At 39.2% G+C, this 19,452-nt stretch overlaps 1 protein-coding gene across 1 annotated transcript in view; it reads left to right on the top strand.

Annotated features, from left to right (window-relative positions):
* KIF25 (kinesin family member 25) overlaps nucleotides 1-18,550 on the top strand; it is a 37,941-nt gene extending 19,391 nt beyond the window's left edge. The window contains exons 9-13 of the mRNA XM_026675291.2: nucleotides 375-551; nucleotides 8,444-8,598; nucleotides 10,281-10,457; nucleotides 14,492-14,647; nucleotides 18,293-18,550. Of these exons, the coding sequence (XP_026531076.2) occupies nucleotides 375-551; nucleotides 8,444-8,598; nucleotides 10,281-10,457; nucleotides 14,492-14,647; nucleotides 18,293-18,450 (823 nt within the window). The 3' untranslated portion in view covers nucleotides 18,451-18,550. The remainder of the gene's footprint in view (nucleotides 1-374; nucleotides 552-8,443; nucleotides 8,599-10,280; nucleotides 10,458-14,491; nucleotides 14,648-18,292) is intronic.
* The last annotated feature ends 902 nt before the right edge of the window (nucleotides 18,551-19,452 follow it).

The raw sequence follows: 19,452 nt of genomic DNA, 5'->3' as shown, positions 1-19,452 counted from the left end.
CTACCTCCACTTTTAACTGCTTGATCCATTAGGGTCTTTCTTAAGTTTCTATCTGACTGCTAAGCCACTGGGGTCTATCTGTTTTATCTGAAACAGAAAACGGATCTAGCATCACTTCCTCTCCTTTCCCAAGATCATCCACACATTCCATTAAATCTGCAGAGCTCTACAGCATATTACAGAATAAGTAGTGAATAAATAGTTTGAATCACATTTTGGAAAAGCTCAAGTATCTCAGAAAAGCAACGAATATCAAAGATTATGGACTTTTAGTATCCATTCAAGCTGTAATAATCTGCTGGATCACAAGAATAACTTACTTAGTTTTTTTTAAAAAAAAAATTCAATCTTTCAAGCCCTTTTTCTTCTTTCAGGCTTCTTTCAGAAAAGTCATCAGGAAGCCATTGGGTTGAGGTTTCTGTTGTAGAAGTGTATAATAATGACATTTTTGATCTTCTGGCCAAAGACAACTCTGGAAGGCTGAATGGTATCAAAAGGGGTATAATGACAAATAAAGAAGGAAAGAATGATATTCCACTTCTTACCAATGAGTGAGTACTCAGGGAGTGTCTTTGAGTTGCACAACTTGTTGTACAACATATGTCATTGAGCATTGTCAGAAAACATGAACTTAACATCTATCCATTCCATATCTGTTTGTGGCTTATTAGTGTTGTAACAGGTTTTTAACCTCTTGATTGCATGGAAACATTTATTCTATTTCCTCTCCCAAAATTTATGTAATTTAAGAATATCCAAATGGGGAAGGATTATAAAGGCACATGCAAACCCCACTCTGGTATTTCTATGTGTACAGATCCTCCTACATTAGGACAAAGATACAAAAAGGAGTAATAAGCAAATATGACTCATGTGTTTGGAAATCTTTATAGCATTCAGGAGACAGTTTTCCAACTTTAGGGCTCTTGCAAGAACTGTGGTGGCGCAGTGGTTAGAATGCAATACTGCAGGCTACTTCTGCTGACTGCTGGCTGCCAACAGTTCGGCAGTTCGATTCTCATTGGCTCAAGGTTGACTCAGCCTTCCATCCTTCCAAGGTTGGTAAAATAAGGACTCAGATTGTTGGGGGCAATATGCTGACTCTGTAAACTGCTTAGAGAGGGCTGTAAAGCACTGTGAAGCGGTATATATGTCTAAGTGGTATTGCTATCACATTTGGGCCCATAATTGAGATACATTTGACTACAAGATTAAAAACAGTAGAATACCATAGTGTGAAATAATGTGCAAAATAGTAATCAGAGAAAATTGCTGCCAGTGAGAACTTTTCTGTTCTCAAAATGGTTGCTTCAGCTTCACTAAATCCCAATTTAGTAGAAAGCCAATTAGTGAAATTGCTATCTGTTATCCTTTCTTTTCCCCCCAAGATATTCATAATCAGTCTCAGCTTACCTTTGGCTTTTCTTCTGGGCAGGTGGGCACAGTTTCAAACAAAGGTATGAATCTCCCTCACACTAAGTCCAAAGCTTAACCACGATGGCAGCTCATGTATGTAAAACTGCCAGACAGCTGGCCCAGGCAGTGATTGTGGAAACTCTCTAGTTAACTTTGCACATGTTGTAGGCAAAGTTAACCTATATGGATTTCAAATGATCTCTTCCGCCTAATGTTTTTCAAGCTTTGTGCCTTGAGCTGATGGTGAGGTACATTGTACAATTTTGTTTATACAGGTTTTATGACGGTCATTTATCCCAAAGGTGCTTTTTTTCAACAGGCAACTGGACTTTCTGCTTTTTCTTTTTCTCATCCAAGAAGCTTGTTCAGATGAATGAGAAGCGAAATGTCTGTGAAGAAAAACAAGAGTGGCCAGTGGCTTTTTGAAAAAGCACTTTTGAGACAACTATGACCTGGATGACTGAGAATCTACATCGGGGGTCCCCAAACTTGGCAACTTTAAGACTTGTGGACTTCAACTCCCAGAATTCCTCCTCCAGTCATGTTAGCTCAGGAATTCTGGGAGTTGAAGTCCACAAGTCTAAAAGTTACCAAGTTTGGAGACCTCTGGTCTACATAGACTAATCACTTAGCAACTGTATGAAGTTATGACGGCTTCCCCCAGAGGTGGGATTCTACCGGTTCTATCCGGTTCTTTAGAACCCCTTGTTAACTTTCTAAGTAGTTCGGAGAACCAGTAGTTAGAAGCAATCTCCATTTGCTTTTTTCCACCTTTATTACATTCTTGGCAGACAGCCTAAACCAGGGGTCGCCAACCTTTTGGACGTCAGGGACCACCAAACTTATAATTTTAGATCCCAGGGACCACTAACTGGTGCTGTGGGCATGGCCTAATTTGTGAGTGTGGCTTGGTGATCATGTGACTGGCTGGGCATGGCTTGTATGTAAATATTATAAATATATAAATATTGATTTTTTTTATTAAAAAAAGAGCAACTTTTACCCAAAATCAGGCAAAGCAAACAGGCAGATTGAGTTGCTCACAGAACCATTCAGTGATCTATCTATCTGCCATCAGCTAGCTCAGTCTCTCAAATTTGCTTGCCGTGAGTCTACACTGAATTTGCTTGCAAGCAAACCTTCAGTCCTAAGGGAGGTTCGGCTGTGCTTAGCTAGAAAGCAAGAAATCCAATCATTTCCTGTTTCCTAGCTAATCTAAATCTTCCAGCAGAGCAGAACAGATGATGGTTGGAAAAAGGAAAAATAGCAACAGCAGACAAATTTGCCGGGTAAGGAGTGAGTGGGCGGGGAGGGTTCCTGCGGGCCATGTGGGCTGAGCAGCCTTGTGTTTCTGTGCAGCCTGGATTAATTGCTTTGGGGGGGTGCTCTGGGGGTGAGAATTCTCTGTGGCCCACCAAAATTTTCTCACGGCCCACCAGTGGGCCGCAGCCCACCAGTTGGCAACTGCTGGCCTAGACTTCCTGTCTCCGAAGCTTGTGAGGCTTGGCTTTCTTAAAGGGGAAGTGTTGTTTTAAGATTTTTACACTGCTGTTGGGAGAAAATACTTCCCTGGATAATCAGCACTTTGAAGAAATAATTGAATAATGAAGCAAAGCTTTTAGTGACAGGGAACCAAGATGAGTGACATTCAGCAAGGCTTCTTGGCTAGCTAGAAAGATTGACATTCAAATGTGAGTTTACATACCCTTTCTGAGTTTTGGTCTAAAACTGATTTTTGGTGAAGCTTAATTCTGTGCTTGGTGACGTTTAATCCTGTGTTTATTGATGGGATAATTTCCCTATTCAGCTTCAACAAGCAACAGCTACTGTTGTAATTTAATTATCTGTGTTGTGTTTGAATTTTTTCTTGCCTCATGGTTCCTTTTTCTATTTGGGAAGGAGGTCTTTCTCACTGCTTTAATACTATCTGGCACTGTCCTTTTGGGGTATACTTCTAAGAGGCAGGATGCATGCTTGGCACTGATTTTTTTTACTGCCTTTCTCGGGGGCATGTGACCTTTCCTTAAATCTGGGTGATTTTCTTAGGATATCTTGTGAGGTGAGTGAGACTAGCTGGTATTTTAAGTGTTCAAATGGATCTAAGGATTGCTTCTCCTGAGTGTGCTTTTTCTGGAGAGCTTAAATGACCTCTCTGTTAAAGGGTTTCACTTTATGAGCAAGAGTTGGCTGTTTGATAGTTATCACTGCAATTTAACTATTTTGATTCCTCAAGGTGCTCTGGCACCCTGCCTGATTTGTAACTCCGGCTTGCAGGTATTTTTAATCTAATGATTGGTATTTAGGGCAGCTTTTTGCAAGCAAAGAAGCTTTTTGTATTTTTGTACAGGTAATCCTTGACTTACAACAGTTCATTTAGTGACCATTCAAAGTTACAATGGCACAGAAAAAAAGTGACTTATGACCATTTTTCACACTTATGACCGTTGTAGCATCCCCACTGTCATGAGAGGCCAGGCGAGGAGAAGTGCCCCTTGACATGAGTGATGTCGAATTGGCCATGCCCACCCAGTCACATGACTACCAAATCACACCCTCCAACTAAGCCACGCCCACAGAACCGGTTGTTAAAAAGACTGATTCCCCCCCCTGGCTTCCCCCCAATACTTATGACCAGTTTCAAACTTCCAAAATTGAGTGGCGGGCATAGTCACATTTTGGGTGCTTTTCCGTGGGTGGGGGGAAGCAGCCCATAGCAACAGTTGGTTCACTACTGCAAAATAGGACATAAAATCGGATTCAGTCACGTGGCAACCCATGTTACAACTGTCACAACTTACAACTGTAATAGCAGGGTTCAAATACAGCCATAAACCGAGGATTACTTGCCTATGGGACTTTGGTATAGGAGAACTACAGATAATTCCAAGGAGAATTTTGCTCTTTCTTACGTTAAATTCCAAAGTAAATTCTGTTTCTGACCCCACTGGAATTGAGAATTTTTCTTTTTCTTTTTACTGCTCCTTCAGCTTGCAAAGTTGTGCTGGACAGTGCAAGCATTTCGTGTACTGTTTGGCAGAGGAAGGGAGAGAGGGAAATGGAACTCAGACACAACAGTCCTTTTATTTCCTTTATAAACTATAATATACTGCACCCACAAAGGAGATAATTTAAGGCAGTATTTTTGTCTGTGGTTTTTACTAACATAAGTAAACCACTGGAGCTTTGTTTATGTGTTTCCCTGTCATTGCCAAAAAAGCCTTGATTTAAAAATATGCCAAATACACTGGGGGTTGGGGAGTCTGAGCAGACATAATTCTCTCCATCTGGTTTTATAATCTGCATATCCTGATCACAGAAGGGGCGGGGGGAACCTTGTTTTTTTTTTTCACAATCATGGTTGGAACATTTCCTTAAGGCTGATATTTTAGGGGCAGTAAATTTTCTTTTTATATTTAATGGCTAGTGGGAGGGGAGCTGGATTCTGTGTCATTAAAAACTTTTTTAAAAACTTTTTTAAATAATAAGTGCATGATTAATTTGAAAGGGGAATAATATTTTGAGACTTCAAAGGTTATTTTAAACAAAAAAAAAAAAAAACATCTGAGCTCTTAAATTTTAGTAAGAATTAAATAAAACCAGATAACTGTTGAAATTTTGTCATCTTCTAAAGTCTGTTTTAAAAGTGCAGCTTCCCTTTGTTTACAGCACTGCAAGTTTTGGCCCATTTCTCCAGTTTTACTGGAATGGATGGGAAGGGTTTTAAAGGACAAAGCAAGAACCATCAACCAGCATTTCTCAACCTCAGCAACTTTAAGATGTGTTTACTTGAACTCCCAGAATTCCCCCACCATTGCAAAGGACTAGGCATAATCTTCCATCTCTTAAAACCCTATAGATAACAGATAATCAGTGTTGGAAGGGACCTTATAGGTCATCTAGTCCAACCCCCCGCCCAAGAGGGAGACCCTACACCATTTCTGACAAATGGCAGTCCAATCTCTTCTTGAAAGTCTCAAGTGATGGTGCTCCCACAACTTCCGAGGGCAAGCTGTTCCATTGGTTGATTGTTCTACCGGTCAGAAAGTTTCTCCTTATTTCCAGGTTAAATCTCTCCTTGTACAGTTTCCATCCATTATTTCTTGTCTGGCCTACAGACGCTTTAGAAAACAGCTTGACCCCTTCCTCTCTGTGGCAGCCCCTCAAATATTGGAAGATTGCTATCATGTCTCCCCTGGTCCTTCTCTTCACTAGACTAGCCAGGCCCAGTTCCTGTAACCGTTCTTCATATGTTTTAGTCTCCAGTCCCCTAATCATCCTGGTTGCTCTTCTCTGCACTTTTTCTAGAGTCTCAACATCTTTTTTATAATGTGGTGACCAAAATTGGATGCAGTACTCTAGGTGTGGTCCTCCACTATCCTTACCCCGACTTTGGTGGGCAAAAGTTGCATTTTTGGAAAGTGGCCATCAATATATCAGGTCCAATATAAACATCAAGTTGTTAAAGGTTTTGCTTTCCACTTTTAAATCAGGACTCCTCAATCTGTGGGCCATGTGCACACACATACCACTTGCACTAGCGTCGCTGTGAGTGTCACACTGGTGCTTGTGCCCCTGTTTGTGTTGCACGTGCTTGCCCCCATTCGCACATGCATGCATGCTTATAGGCACTTGTCCTTCCCTCCCCACTCTTGGCTGCCAACCCAGAAAGGTTGCGGAGCTCTGTTCTAAACCATTTCTTTAGTCTATGCTGGTTGTTTAGAGTTGTTTAGAGCCGTGGTGGTGCAGTGGTTAGAATGCAGTATTGCAGGCTAATTCTGCTGACTGCCAACTGCCAACAGTTCGATTCTCACCAGCTCAAGGTTGATTCAGCCTTCCATCCTTCTGAGGTCGGTAAAATGAGGAACCATATTGTTGGGGGCAATATGCTGACATGTAAACCAGAGGTGGTATTCAGCAGGTTCTGACCAGTTCTGGGGAACCAGTACCAGAAATTTTGAGTAGTTCAGAGAACTGGCAAATACCACCTTTGACTGGAGATTTTACAGTATCCTTCCCCTGCCACGCCCACCAAGCCACGCCCACAGAACCCATAGTAAAACAAATTGAATCCCACCACTGATATAAACCATTTAGAGAGCACTGTAAAGCATTGTGAAGCATAAGTCTAAGCGCTATTTCTAGTGCTATTAGCTAGAAGTGAACGTCTGTCTTGTTTGGTGGTTTGTGATTCTGCTGCACAATGAATTAATTAAAAGTGTGAGGAGAATCTGCAGAGCTAAATAGGCTTCTTCCTTTTGCATAACTGTAGGAAAGATGACAAAAGGAACGGACCACAAAGAGCTTGAATTAAAGCAGTCCCTTGCATTACTCATCCTCCTTCTCAACTATACAGCTGGCCTCTGGCCTTGCCCAGGCAACTGATGGCTAGTATTTAAAAGCCCAGGATAATTTATAATTTGTATTGGTGCTCTGAAGTTTAAATGAAAGAGAACTGTTTGCAAAAGCTAAAAATTGTGTCATGTGATATAAAACTGATAGGAGAAAGAGATCTCCCTAACTGCAGTTGTTCCAACTTGTAGCAGTTTTTTTTTAAGCATAACTTTGGGGGAAATCCATTAAGGAAAATATAGGTTTTTTTTTCCAAAACATTTTTTACAGCTGAAACACATATGGTATGTGTTAAATTCCACACAATTAAGAAAAAATTTTACCAATAAATGCACAAATTTATACAGGAAAAACTTAACTGTGAAAACCAATGTTAAAAAAAAGGAAAACATTCATGGTTCTTGACTGCCCTGACTCTCTGGAGTCTAAAATACGCTATTAGGAGTTTGAATAATATTTCATCTGTAATGAATTTGTAGCATGGAAAACCCTCAGTGCTCTCCCCCAAATATCATCCAAGCAGTAAAAATAAGTGTTAATTTTACTTCACTGGGTTAATCAAGAGAGTAAAATCAAGTTTTTTTTTTCCTCAGAAGAGATATATTTACAGGCAGTATGTTTGCCTTCACTTCAGCCACCATGTCAGTAGCATTTTGATCTGCACAAGATGCAATGATATCATCCATGACAAATAATCTTCCAACCTCTGTTTGGTTATGGTTAAGGAAGAAAGAATCCTGACTTTCTGAAACAGTCTTTCCGCTGTTAAGCATCTATTCTGTTCTGCTAAGTATGTCTTCATGTTTAGCCAAATTCTGCTTCCTTTGCAAATTCCACACAGTAGTCCTACTTTAACTTTGGGATAAGTTCCAAAAGATATGTCTACTGTTTGTGATCTGTAACAAAAAACAGAGAGCAGTTAATACATAGGAATGGAAAAGAGAGACAGGAACCTCAGTGGACATGCATGCTGAACAGATGATTCCTAACCAAATCTCCTCAGTTTGAAATGGTTCCTGACATGGGCAGCATAGAGAAGCATCTATGAAGGAACTGATAATTGCTTTTAAAAACACAGTTACAATTAAGCAATCTATTCACTGTACTAATTTCTGTGAACATTGTCGTCCATTAATAATCACTGAATTTTCTTGCGATTTTACTCTTGATTTTTTTAAAAAATGTTAGATGCTGGCAGGAATCTATGTTTTCTTTTTTTGTGTGTGGTAAATAATAGCGAGTAAGATTCCACTTTCCCCAATCCATGATCTAGAATCAAATCTGAGCAGGATGCTTTAGACCAGTTTGGACTAAGATAGTTTTTTTCCTCAGCAATTGGCTAACCTTGGGTCAAGCTGAACTTTCTCTTCATAGCCCTTGTTTCGTTTCTTGAAAAATACATTGATTTCTCCAAGATTGCACTTTTGTTACGTATTCTGAAACGAAAAGGACTGTTGAAGCTTTTCTACAATATTGATTTAAGTAACAGTAAATGGCTTGTTAGACAACAGTGTAATATAATCAACAACGTTTCATTGTGAATGCATTATTCCATATGCAAGCTCTATCATTGTGCTATTCCCATGGAGTATTTTGCTGTAAAATAATTCTAGATGCTCTGAGTTTTATAAAAAAATATCATTTTACATATATATAATATATACATATATTTTCTAAGACCTGTTGAAGATGTTGTGGAATTCTTGGAGCTTGTTAACCAGGGCCTACAGTTGAGGGCCAAACAGTCAACCCTTGTACATACTGATTCATCTCGTTCACACCTTGTGATAACTTTGACAATAACCATCAAGGCTGCCACAGGGGATGATTTTGGTAAGAAGCTTGTTTATGGTATATTTCTAATATATAATTCTAATTTTTATATATATATAAAAATAGAACCATAATAAGATTTCACGTGTTTGTGTGATTTCATGAAGTCCTTGCTCATTAACAGTAAGTGAGATTAGAAACTCTCAAACAGTAAGTGAGATTAGAAACTCTCAAAGGTGCTTTTTCAAGAGGCAACTTGACTTTCTGGTATTTCTTTGAAGATGTTTCACTTCTCATCCAAGAAGCTTCTTCAGCTCTGAAGAACAGGGGTGGGATTCTACAGGTTCACACCTATTCACTAGAACCGGTTGTTAAGATTCTAAGCAGTTCGGAGAACCGGTTGTTAGAAGAAATTACTGGCCTAATCCTGTAAGGAAGGCAGGAAGGAAACATTCTGGTGTTGCTTACAGAAACTGCCTCTCCATTAACCCTTATTACATTCTTGGCAGGACTAGACTTCCTGTCTCTGGAAGTTCTCTGGAGGATTTTTTTTCCTCCTTTGCTGGTACTTTGCTTGTGTTGAGTGACCATTCAAAGTTACAATGGCCTGAAAAAAGTGACTTATGACCATTTTTCACACTTACAACTGTTGCAGCATCCCCACAGTCATGAGAGGCCAGGCGAGGAGATGCGTGCCTCAATGTGAGTGATGTTGAGTTGGCCACACCCGGCCAGTCACATGATTACCAAGCCATGCCCACCAACTAAGCCACACCCACAGAACTGGTTGTTAAAAAATTTGAATCCCACCCCTGCTGAAGAAGCACCTTTGGGCAACCATGACCTGGATGACTGAGAATCTCCATAGACAATTGGAAACTAAGCAGCACAGTTGTGGTGTCATGCCATTACACCACTTAGCGACAGAACTTCCAGAAATCTTGGTTGCTGTCATTAAGCAAGGACTATGCCAATTGTTAAGGGAGGACTTTTATTTTCCTGCTGGCTTCACCATTGACTCAGACACATTGCGATCGCAATTTGGGACTGTGGGACGTTGAGATGTAATTGCAAACCAGTCACCAAGTGCCTGAATTGTGATCATGTGCAACAGTTGCAACTATGAGGACTGCTCATAAGTACCACTTATGAGCTGTCCTCATAGCTCAGCAGCATCATGACTTTGAACAGTGGCCAAACAATTGATCATTCAGCAAAGACTACCTGTACTCTGCCTCTTTTCTGCATTTCGCGTTGTGACATCCCTACAAAAGGGGAGGGCCTCACCCTATGATGGCATGATGCTGCTAAAAACATTTGATCCTGTAGACACCTCTGAGATTTCCTAAACACAGTTGGGGGGGAAGCAATATATAATTCCTAAGGAGTATTTTTCATACCCCAACAACAATGCAACAAAAGGACTTTAAATTCTGTTAGTGAAGTTATCTTCAAGAGGACTTCTCCTACTAACAACTGGACAGATCCATAATGAGATAGAAGATTCCTTAACTAGTCAGACTCTAAGCCATTTAGGGCTTTAAAGTTTAATTGTGTCCAGTTAAAATTGGCAAGCATCCATACCTTTTGGGCAGGCATCATATTATCTCTGTGTCTAGCCTTTCATTATTAGACTAGCTGTAACATTTTTAGTTTTAGGTTTGCAGGTCTTTTGAAATGATTCAAATCTATTGCACGTTTAATTTTCAAAATGAACTTTTTTTTTTCTTATTATTATCCAGCTCCTCCCTGGACAGGTGACCATTCTAGTCAAAAACTAGGTAAAGAACATTTCTTCACTGCTGCTTCTTCTTCTAGAGCTTGTTCACCAGCACAGCTCTCCAGGGAATCAGTGGAGAGACGGATGCAAATGAGAACAAAACTTCAGCTGGTGGATTTAGCGGGCAGCGAAAGTGTTGGTAAGTTTGTGAAGAGATAAGCCTAGTTTGCATTCAGCTTCCGAAGGTACGTGCAATATGTAGAAGCTCCAGTCAGAAATCCATCAAATTAGATTTTTGATGTCAAGCTGGGGAATGGGAATAGGCAATGCTTGAGCAGCCCCCAAACCACGTTTGTTTTTGTGTAGGTGGATAGGAAAAGATCAGGAGTGGAAAAAGGCTCTTTCCCCCTCCATTTGTTCTGAGGTTGGTCTTACATTAAATTGCTTTGTGAAGTCTCTTGGAAGTTTGACATTTTTCTTCTGTTTCTCATTTTGGTAAGAAACCCACTGAAAATGTCACCACCTTTATTTAATGGTTTGAAGCCAATTTTAGCACCAAGCTCATGAGGAAGCCAGGAGGCAGAATTTTTTTCTCCTGGAAAAAAAAATAGAGTTCTAAACTGCCCTCTGATTTCTTTTTTATTTTTTATTTTTATTTTTTCACAAAGCTTCAAAGTGAGTGTACTGATTTCTGTTGATGTTGTTGCCTTCTTAAAAATCAAGTTATGCTGGTGGCACACAAATGTTAGAACCCTGCTAACCATTTGCTTGACCTAGTTTTACTGTCCTCTGTCCGTGCATTGCTTTACCCTAAAAAATAAAGTAAGGGAGTTGGTCAAGAACATTACATTTCGTGACCTTTGAATATTTAGTATTCAATCAGCTATACCATAATGTGCTGGTGCCCCATAGCCTGACAGTTGGTGTAAGTTGGTGTAAAAAGCTTCCGTGGCTATGTGAAGCTTTCTTAATGCCAGTCCATAGAGTCTCATACTATCTTCCAAGGATGGGTTTCAAAAATTTTAACAAAAGGTTCTCTGCCTGGTTGCTGGGTGGGCGTGGCCATGGTAGGTGTGGCCAGTCAGCCTCCTGGTGGGGGGGGCATTTTTGCCTCCCCGGGCTCCAGAGGCTTTCCTCGAGCCTCCAGGAGGGCAAAAATGCCCCCCCCAGACTCCGGAGGCTCTCTTGAAGCTGGAAACTGGCCCATTTCCTGTCTTCTCGAACTTCCAGGAGGCACATTTTTCACCCTCCCCAAGCCTCCATGCGCACCCTGCACTTACCTGCATCCAAAATGGGCCTCATGGGGACTCCTGGGAGGGGAGGGGTGGGCGGGGCCAGCCAGGAGTGGGATTTGGGGATTCTCAGAACTGCACAGAATCTTAGCTAGGGGCTCTCCTGAACTTCTGCGAACCCCCAAGCAATCTTCCCATTCTGTCTTTCTACCCCAAATAGTCAGCATTTTGAGTTTGTTGAATGGCCAGCCTCTAATCCCATTTCTGAGTGGTTCTCTTGACTCAAAAACTTTGGCAAATCTTAACATTCTTCTATCCCTGCTAATACTTTTTCTTGACAGATGGTTAGTTGGCTCTATAAGGATAGTCACCCATGAAATCAGTTCATTTTTCATCTGTACACCAGGCCTAATCTCTTCATTTGGAAATGTAAGGGAGTCCCTTGGATGAACAAATCACCCCAATAAGTTAGCTTTCTGATTCCTCAGCTTTGATGCCCAGCCAAGGAAGCTATGTTTGTGTTACTGCTAACAGTCCTGCAGTACTAATATATTTACTGTGTTAAACCCATTTAGAGTACTTGCATGTTAAGAGTATGCTGTTTAAGCAAAAATATTTGATATAGGATCTTCTACCATGGACAGGGGGTTGGACGAGAATAACTCCAGGGTCACTTCCCACCCTATTAGTCTATGTTCTTATGTAAATATGCTACATGTTTGTTAAAACACACACTTAATTTGTGAAGACCTAGCCCTCTGGAGAAGACTCTAAGGCTGGGCAAGAAGGAGGGAAAGAGAAAGAGGACAAATTAGATGGATTCAGTTCCAGGGTCAATGAGTTTTGGAAGACTTGAAGGTCCAGGTTAGGGACAGGGTATCATTGAGAAATCTATCTCTGTGGAGTTGAAAATGACATGATAGCACATAATCAATTAGCAGAAATAAAAAATCGAGCCTCCTTATGGAAAAAAAAATAGTAAGAGGAATATTAATGATTTTATAAACAATTTTCTGTTTTCTTTGGCTTCTACTTTTCCCAAATATTTTCTTTCTTTTTTTAACAGCACAGATTTTTTTTCTCCCCACTAATTCTGATCATTTCCTAAAGTACAAGCTTCTTTACCAATAAAGGCCACTTAGTTAAATGTAACCTTCCAGAAATAATGTTTTGAAAACTGAACCCAGGTTATAAAAGCACTCTTTTTGTAGCTGCCAAGTACTCTTTTTTTTTTTTTCCTGGTGGCTGTTTTAAGAGTAAATAGTGAACTTTAAAAACAACTTTAAAGTTTGCTTTTTACACCAAAATGCTGTTGAACCACATTATACATTTCCACCATTCACTGATGACAACCATTTGATGGTCTTTTCCTATGAAAATCCAGATCTTGGTGGGAAGTATCAGATGGCATCATTAACTTCAGGGATGAATACCAGTTTACCTATATTAATATTTATGTAGTAAATGTATGAGTATAGCAAACCTAAACACATTTATTCAGAATCAAATCCAGCTGTATTCAGGGGGTTTCTGTCCCAACATGTTAGGATTGCAAGTGTGCTCTTAATCAGGATTATAGAAGGATTTTGCTGAAGTGATAAAGAAAAGGAAAAAAAAAAAACATTTTACTTTTCTAACACTGAGAACAATCTTATGATTTTCTCTGTCACAAAATTGTCATGTTGTGGATACATTTTTACCATAAGTTGAATTTTAAAACTGAAGAATTTATTTGAATTGATCATTGAACTATAAGAATGTCACATCAAAGTAATATTTGTGGTCAGTGGTTCCTTCATGTGGTAAATGCTGGTTTGGTTCAGTTGGGATAGAATTTGTTTGGAAACTGCCCAGAGTTCAAATAACATGGGCAGCTATGTAAATAACTTAAATAAATAAATACTGTCTTAAAAATAATGAGAATTGAACCTCTATGCAAAAAAATGTTTTTTAAATTAAATCTGTGCTTATTTTAGGTGTGTACCATCCCTTACAATTTAATAGTATTACCTTACCAGCAAAGTGCCTTCAAGTCATTGTTTATATTACTTTGTCTTTACATTGATATCTATATATCTCAAGCATGTTTTAAAGTGGACTGTATTAAAATTTGTCTCCCAAATTTTCATAGAAAACAACTCAATTCCAAAGTGAGGAGAACAGTTGTTGCACTTGTAAGCTTTGCATGGATCCCTTAAATTAACTCTGTACATCTTTTATTATTTAGATTAATCTTTTACTAATCTGGTTCTCTTTAAATATGGTGACATTACACTTCTCAGACTACAATTAGCACATACTAAGCAACATGGTCGTTGATGTCTAGGAATTCTGGGAGTTGAAGTCCCATATGAAAGGCATCTACCTGAGAAAAGTTGAAGCAACTCATTTCACAGATTTTAACACAGCCCTAAAAGTGTTTCTCTGTCCTGATGGTATGGATTGTATATCTATTTCTTCAACCTTGTGTAAAGCCAAAGTATAAATCAATAAGTTTGTTTATAGTTTATAGAGTTTCCTGCTACACGGTTTCTTCAGTTGTATTCATTTCTTGTTCTTTGCCTGTTTATATGCTGTCATGCCATTGTGGACTCTTAACCATCACATAGATTTCTCCACAATGATCTGTCCCTAACTTGGTCCTTCGGGTCTTCCAATGGTGCATCATCACTACTATAATTGAATCAATCCACTTCGATCATCATCTACTTCTCTTTCCTTCCAGTTTTCCCAGCAGTGAAGATCTAGGTCTTCTCATAATATGTCCAAAGTAGGATAGTTTGAACTTGGTTATTTGTAGCTTGAGTGAGAACTCTGACTTGTTTAATTCAATAACAAGTATGTTTGTTTTCTTGGCTGTCCACAGCATTCTCAAGAGTCTTCTCCAATCTTTTCTCCAACAAACTCAAATGTGGCTCACGCAGGAACTAAAAGTATGAAATTATGCAAAATATGTACTTTTATTTGTTTTTTTTGTTGGTTTTTGTGATTATTGTACCAGGTATGTCTGGTGTAACTGGGTCACTGTTGAGAGAAAACTCCTTCATTAATCGCAGTTTGTCTGCTCTAGCCGATGTACTTGGAGCCCTATCAGAACAGAACTCTCACATTCCATATCGAAATAGCAAACTTACACATTTGCTACAGGATGCCATAGGTGAGTATAGCTTGGTATGATACAATATTTATTCTTATTTATGTGCCTCTTATTAATACAATGAAGTTGTATTTCTATACCAATTTTCAAATGTATAGTTGATACAGAAGTGTGGTTTCAAGAAACATAGGTGACTTTAATGATAGGATGATAAATCCTTATTTTAAGCAAGGAGAGACACTAGATTTTCTAGTTGTTCACTTTTTATTTTTCTAGCAAGATTCCTACTATTTGGCTATGTCTCATGCATATTGTAAAGTGAGATGATTACCAGAATGAAAGAAGAGATGAGAGCCAGTTTGGTCTAGTTAAGGAACCAGGCTAGAAAGCAGAAGGCCATGAGTTCTAATCCTGTCTTAGCCTAAAAGCCAACTTGGGCCAGTTACTCTTTCTCAGCCAAAACTCACCTCACTGGGCTCTTACTGCAGGGAAAACAGGAGGAGGAAGATGTGTTGGGTATGTTCGTCATCTTGAGTACTTTGTAAAAAAAATTCAGATACAAATAAATGAATACTCTTTTGTTATTCTCCCCTACAACTGGTATATGGAGGAATACTGCCATCAATCAGGAGGAATATTGAATTCTTTAGACCAGTGGCCTTTGAGACCTGTCCATAAATTTATCCAGTATGCCAAGTCAGTGGTCAAAGCAATGTATTGTTGTAATTATCCATGGTGTAAAGAAGTACTGTCCTAAATCTTACAAGTAATTTTTTTGGATCATTCCCGGTTGTAGAATTTTCAGCAAAGTCTCCCTGGCCATTTTCTCCATGTTGTCTGTGATTTTATGTACCTCAGTCATCCCCACTCCCCACTTCCTTTTTATTTTATTTATTTATTTTTATTTTATTTGGTTTGTCAATTGCTTACAAGATAATAGGTATAAGTAAAAACATAGTTATGAATACATGGATACATATAAGAAAAATAAAAGAAACAATAGGACAGGGACGGTAGGCACGTTGGTGCGCTTATGCACGCCCCCTACAGACCTCTTAGGAAAGGGGTGAGGTCAATAGTAGAAAGTCTAAGGTTAAAGTTTCTAGGGTTTGGGGAAGAAACCACAGAGTCAGGTAGAGTATTCCAGACATTGATCACTCTGTTGCTGAAGTCATATTTCCTGCAATCTAGTTTGGTGCGATTAACCTTGAGTTTGTATCTATTGTTTGCTCTTGTATTGTTATGGTTGAAGCTGAAGTATTCATTGACAGGTAGGACATTGCAATGTATGATTTTATATATCATACTTAGATCAGACCGAAGACGGCGTAATTCAAGGTTTTCTAGGTCTAGAATTTCAAATCTGGTGGCATAAGGTATTCTGCAACAAGTAGAGGAGTGGAGAACTCTTCTTGTGAAATATTTCTGGACTTTCTCAACTGTGTTAATATCAGATACGTAATGTGGGTTCCAGACTGATGAGCTGTATTCAAATATTGGTCTAGCAAATGTTTTGTATGCTCTAGTTAGTAGTGTAATATTACCAGAGAAAAAGCTATGTAAGATTATGTTAACAACTCTTAATGCCTTTTTGGCTATGTAGTTACAGTGGGCTCTAGCACTTAGATCATTAGAGATGAGTACTCCAAGGTCCTTGACAGAGTTTGGATCATCAACAAGGTCTTCACTATTCAGCCTGTATTTTATTTTCTGACTTTTTTTGCCAATATGTAAGACAGAGCATTATCCATTTGCTAGACCAATACTCAAATACAGCTCATCAGTCTGGAACCCACATTACGTATCTGATATTAGCACAGTTGAGAAAGTCCAGAAATATTTCATAGGAAGAGTTCTCCACTCCTCTACTCGTTGTAGAATACCTTATGCCACCAGACTTGAAATTCTAGACCTAGAAAACCTTGAATTACGCCGTCTTCGGTCTGATCTAAGTATGATATATAAAATCATACATTGCAATGACTTACCTGTCAATGAATACTTCAGCTTCAACCATAACAACACAAGAGCACACAATAGATACAAACTCAAGGTTAACCGCACCAGACTTGATTGCAGGAAATAAGACTTCAGCAACAAAGTGGTCAATGTCTGGAATACTCTACCTGACTCTGTGGTTTCTTCCCCAAACCCCAGAAACTTTAACCTTAGACTTTCTACTATTGACCTCACCCCTTCCTAAGAGGTCTGTAGGGGTGGATAAGCACACCAACATGCCTACCGTCCCCGTCCTATTGTTTCTTTTATTTTCTTATATGTACCCATTTCATGTACTCATAACTACGTATATACTTATACCTATTATCTTGTAAGCGATTGACAAATCAAAATAAATAAAATAAATAAATTATGCTTAGAGATTCAGCTATGGCAGTGGATAGCTTTTTTAAGAAGTAGGCACATATTCCGTCTGGTCCAATAGATAGAGATGGTTTTAGATTGCGTAGTGCTTTTCAACATTGTCTTCTGTAAAATCGATATGTATTAGATCATTGTAGTTGTCTGTGGTTCGACTAGGAAATACTGGGCATGATCCATTGCTGTTTACAAATACTGAGCCAAAGAATGTATTAAAGAGGTTGGCTTTAATGGTGTCATCATTGCAGTCTTTACCATTAGGTCCTTTTAGGGGTGGGATGGACCTTGAGTCTTTTAGTTTGTTGTTTACAAAATTGTAGAAAGCACAGGTGGAATTGGTGCGTAGAAGGTTTTCCTCTTGTTTAATGTGATAATTGGTGCATTCAGTCTTTATCTGGTGGCATAAATTTTTGTATCGGCTTTTGAAGTTGGCAACGTGACCAGATTTGCTTTTCCGCCAGAGTGATCTCTTTTTGGATCGGAGTTTCCTTATTGTTATGGGTAATCTGGTTTTTTTTTGGGGGGGGGGAGTTGTTATTGGTACATATAGTTTGATGACTCTTTTGAATTCAAGTAAAAATATGTTGTAATGGTCTTCAACAGTATTGCATCCAGTGAATAGAAATTGCCAATCAAGGGATGAGAAATTGTTGTCTATAAGATCATAGTTGCCTTTTTTGAAGTTATAAGTTGCCTTTTTTGAAGTTATTTTTTAATGTTTTCTAGATAAAGAATTCCAAAGGTTCTAATTGTTTTCCATATTGAGAGTATTTGAATGCCTTAATTATTTTGGTTGACCTCTTTGAATATTGTCTAGCTAACATTAACGTTTGGTTGATGTTTTAGCCACTTAAAGAGTTGTGAAAACATTTTTGGTTTTCCCCACCATTTGTTATTATTTCTACACTTGAGATGCTTGGTGCTTACCCGGGGGTCAAAATCATTTGTGAACAAGTTAAAAAGCACTTGTTTCAACATAGGCACTTCAGGGATTCCACTTCTTACTCCCTCCATTGAAAAAACTGTCTCTTTATTCCTAGACTTTGCTTTGCTTTTTAACCAATTCATCATCCATCGAAACACAAATTATCCCATTTCATGGCCACTAAATTTATTTAAGAGCAAATTCAGTTGTAAAGTTTCCTTCACAACACCAGGTCCTAAGAACTTAATCTTTGCATTCCTTAGTCAGACAGGAATGATTCAAACCGTGCTTTACGAGTGGTTTTTGTTATACAGCATTTATCCCCCAAGCTTTCTGGAGCCAAGGTTTAGCATTGGGGCAATTGAATCAGTTAACACGTATATCTTCCTAATTCTTTTTAGGTGGTGATGCAAAGTTGCTGGTGGTATTGTGTGTCTCTCCAAGCCAGAAGTACATAACAGAGTCACTTCAAACCCTGGGATTTGGGTCCCGTGCTCGGCAAGTTCAGAGAGGCCATGCCAAGAAAAGAAATGAACTGGCACTGAACAAATCCAAATAAGACATAAGCCTTCTGTGGATTAAAACTTTATTAATGAGTTCCTCAGACTGAAAAATAATCTTGTTATGAAAAAAAAATATTAAATTGCCTTTTAAAATAAGTATGCTTTAATGCAGTATTGGCAAGACATAAAAATGCTAAGCAATATTTCGTTCCAAAAATAATTGGTGATATTAACGACAGCAACAACAACAAAGAAACCCCTCATAGAATAATGTTTTTTAGGAAGAGCACTAAGATACTAATGTTTATAGAAGAAAGTCTTTTGACACAGAACTTCTACAATCTAAGTGGACAACTTTGGTGTCTACAACTTATGGACTTTAACTTCCAGAATTCTTAAACCAGCCAGAATATGGTTTTTGTTGGAAAAAACCCCCCCCCCCCCCCCCCCCCCCCCCCCCCCCCCCCCCCCCCCCCCCCCCACCCCCCCCCCCCACCCCCCCCCACCCCCCCCCCCCCCCCCCACCCAACCACCCGGGGCTATACTGCCTCTCCTCTGAGGAACTTTATTTTTTTCTTATATATGTAAAGCAGGCGTTCTCAAAGTTTATGATGCCCTGATTCCCAAATAAATAAATTTGTGTGGCTTTCTCCTCCCCCTCCTTTCCATGAATCATAATGCCACTGGTTGTCCAATCAGGAATAAGCCTGGTCTGTCAGTCTTTATCCAACAAGAGAGGCTTGTACCCCAAAGCTGAATTGTCAAAGCAGAAAAGTCTCTTGCAGCAGCCCCAACTCAATCCTAAATTCTACTGGAGGAATTTTGGCTAGGATCAAGACATTCTTGGGTGGGATCACTTTTCCCCTCTTCTAAGGGCTTTTTTGCAAGACAACAATGGATACAAGAATAAACACTGATGCTACCCAGTTTGGTAAAGAAATAACTGCAAGAAAACCACCATGCTCAAAGAGCACCAAGGACCCTACAATGTGTTGAAGAACAGTCCTGCTCCTGTATCTCAGGCAGCATCCATTTCTGCACTCCACCAGAGTGAGAAG

The sequence above is a fragment of the Notechis scutatus genome, chromosome 1, assembly GCF_049901735.1.
Source record: "Notechis scutatus isolate UNSWTSFEM ecotype Mainland chromosome 1, rNotScu1.2, whole genome shotgun sequence".
Lineage (NCBI taxonomy): Eukaryota > Metazoa > Chordata > Lepidosauria > Squamata > Elapidae > Notechis > Notechis scutatus.
This window is presented reverse-complemented; position numbering and strand designations above follow the sequence as displayed.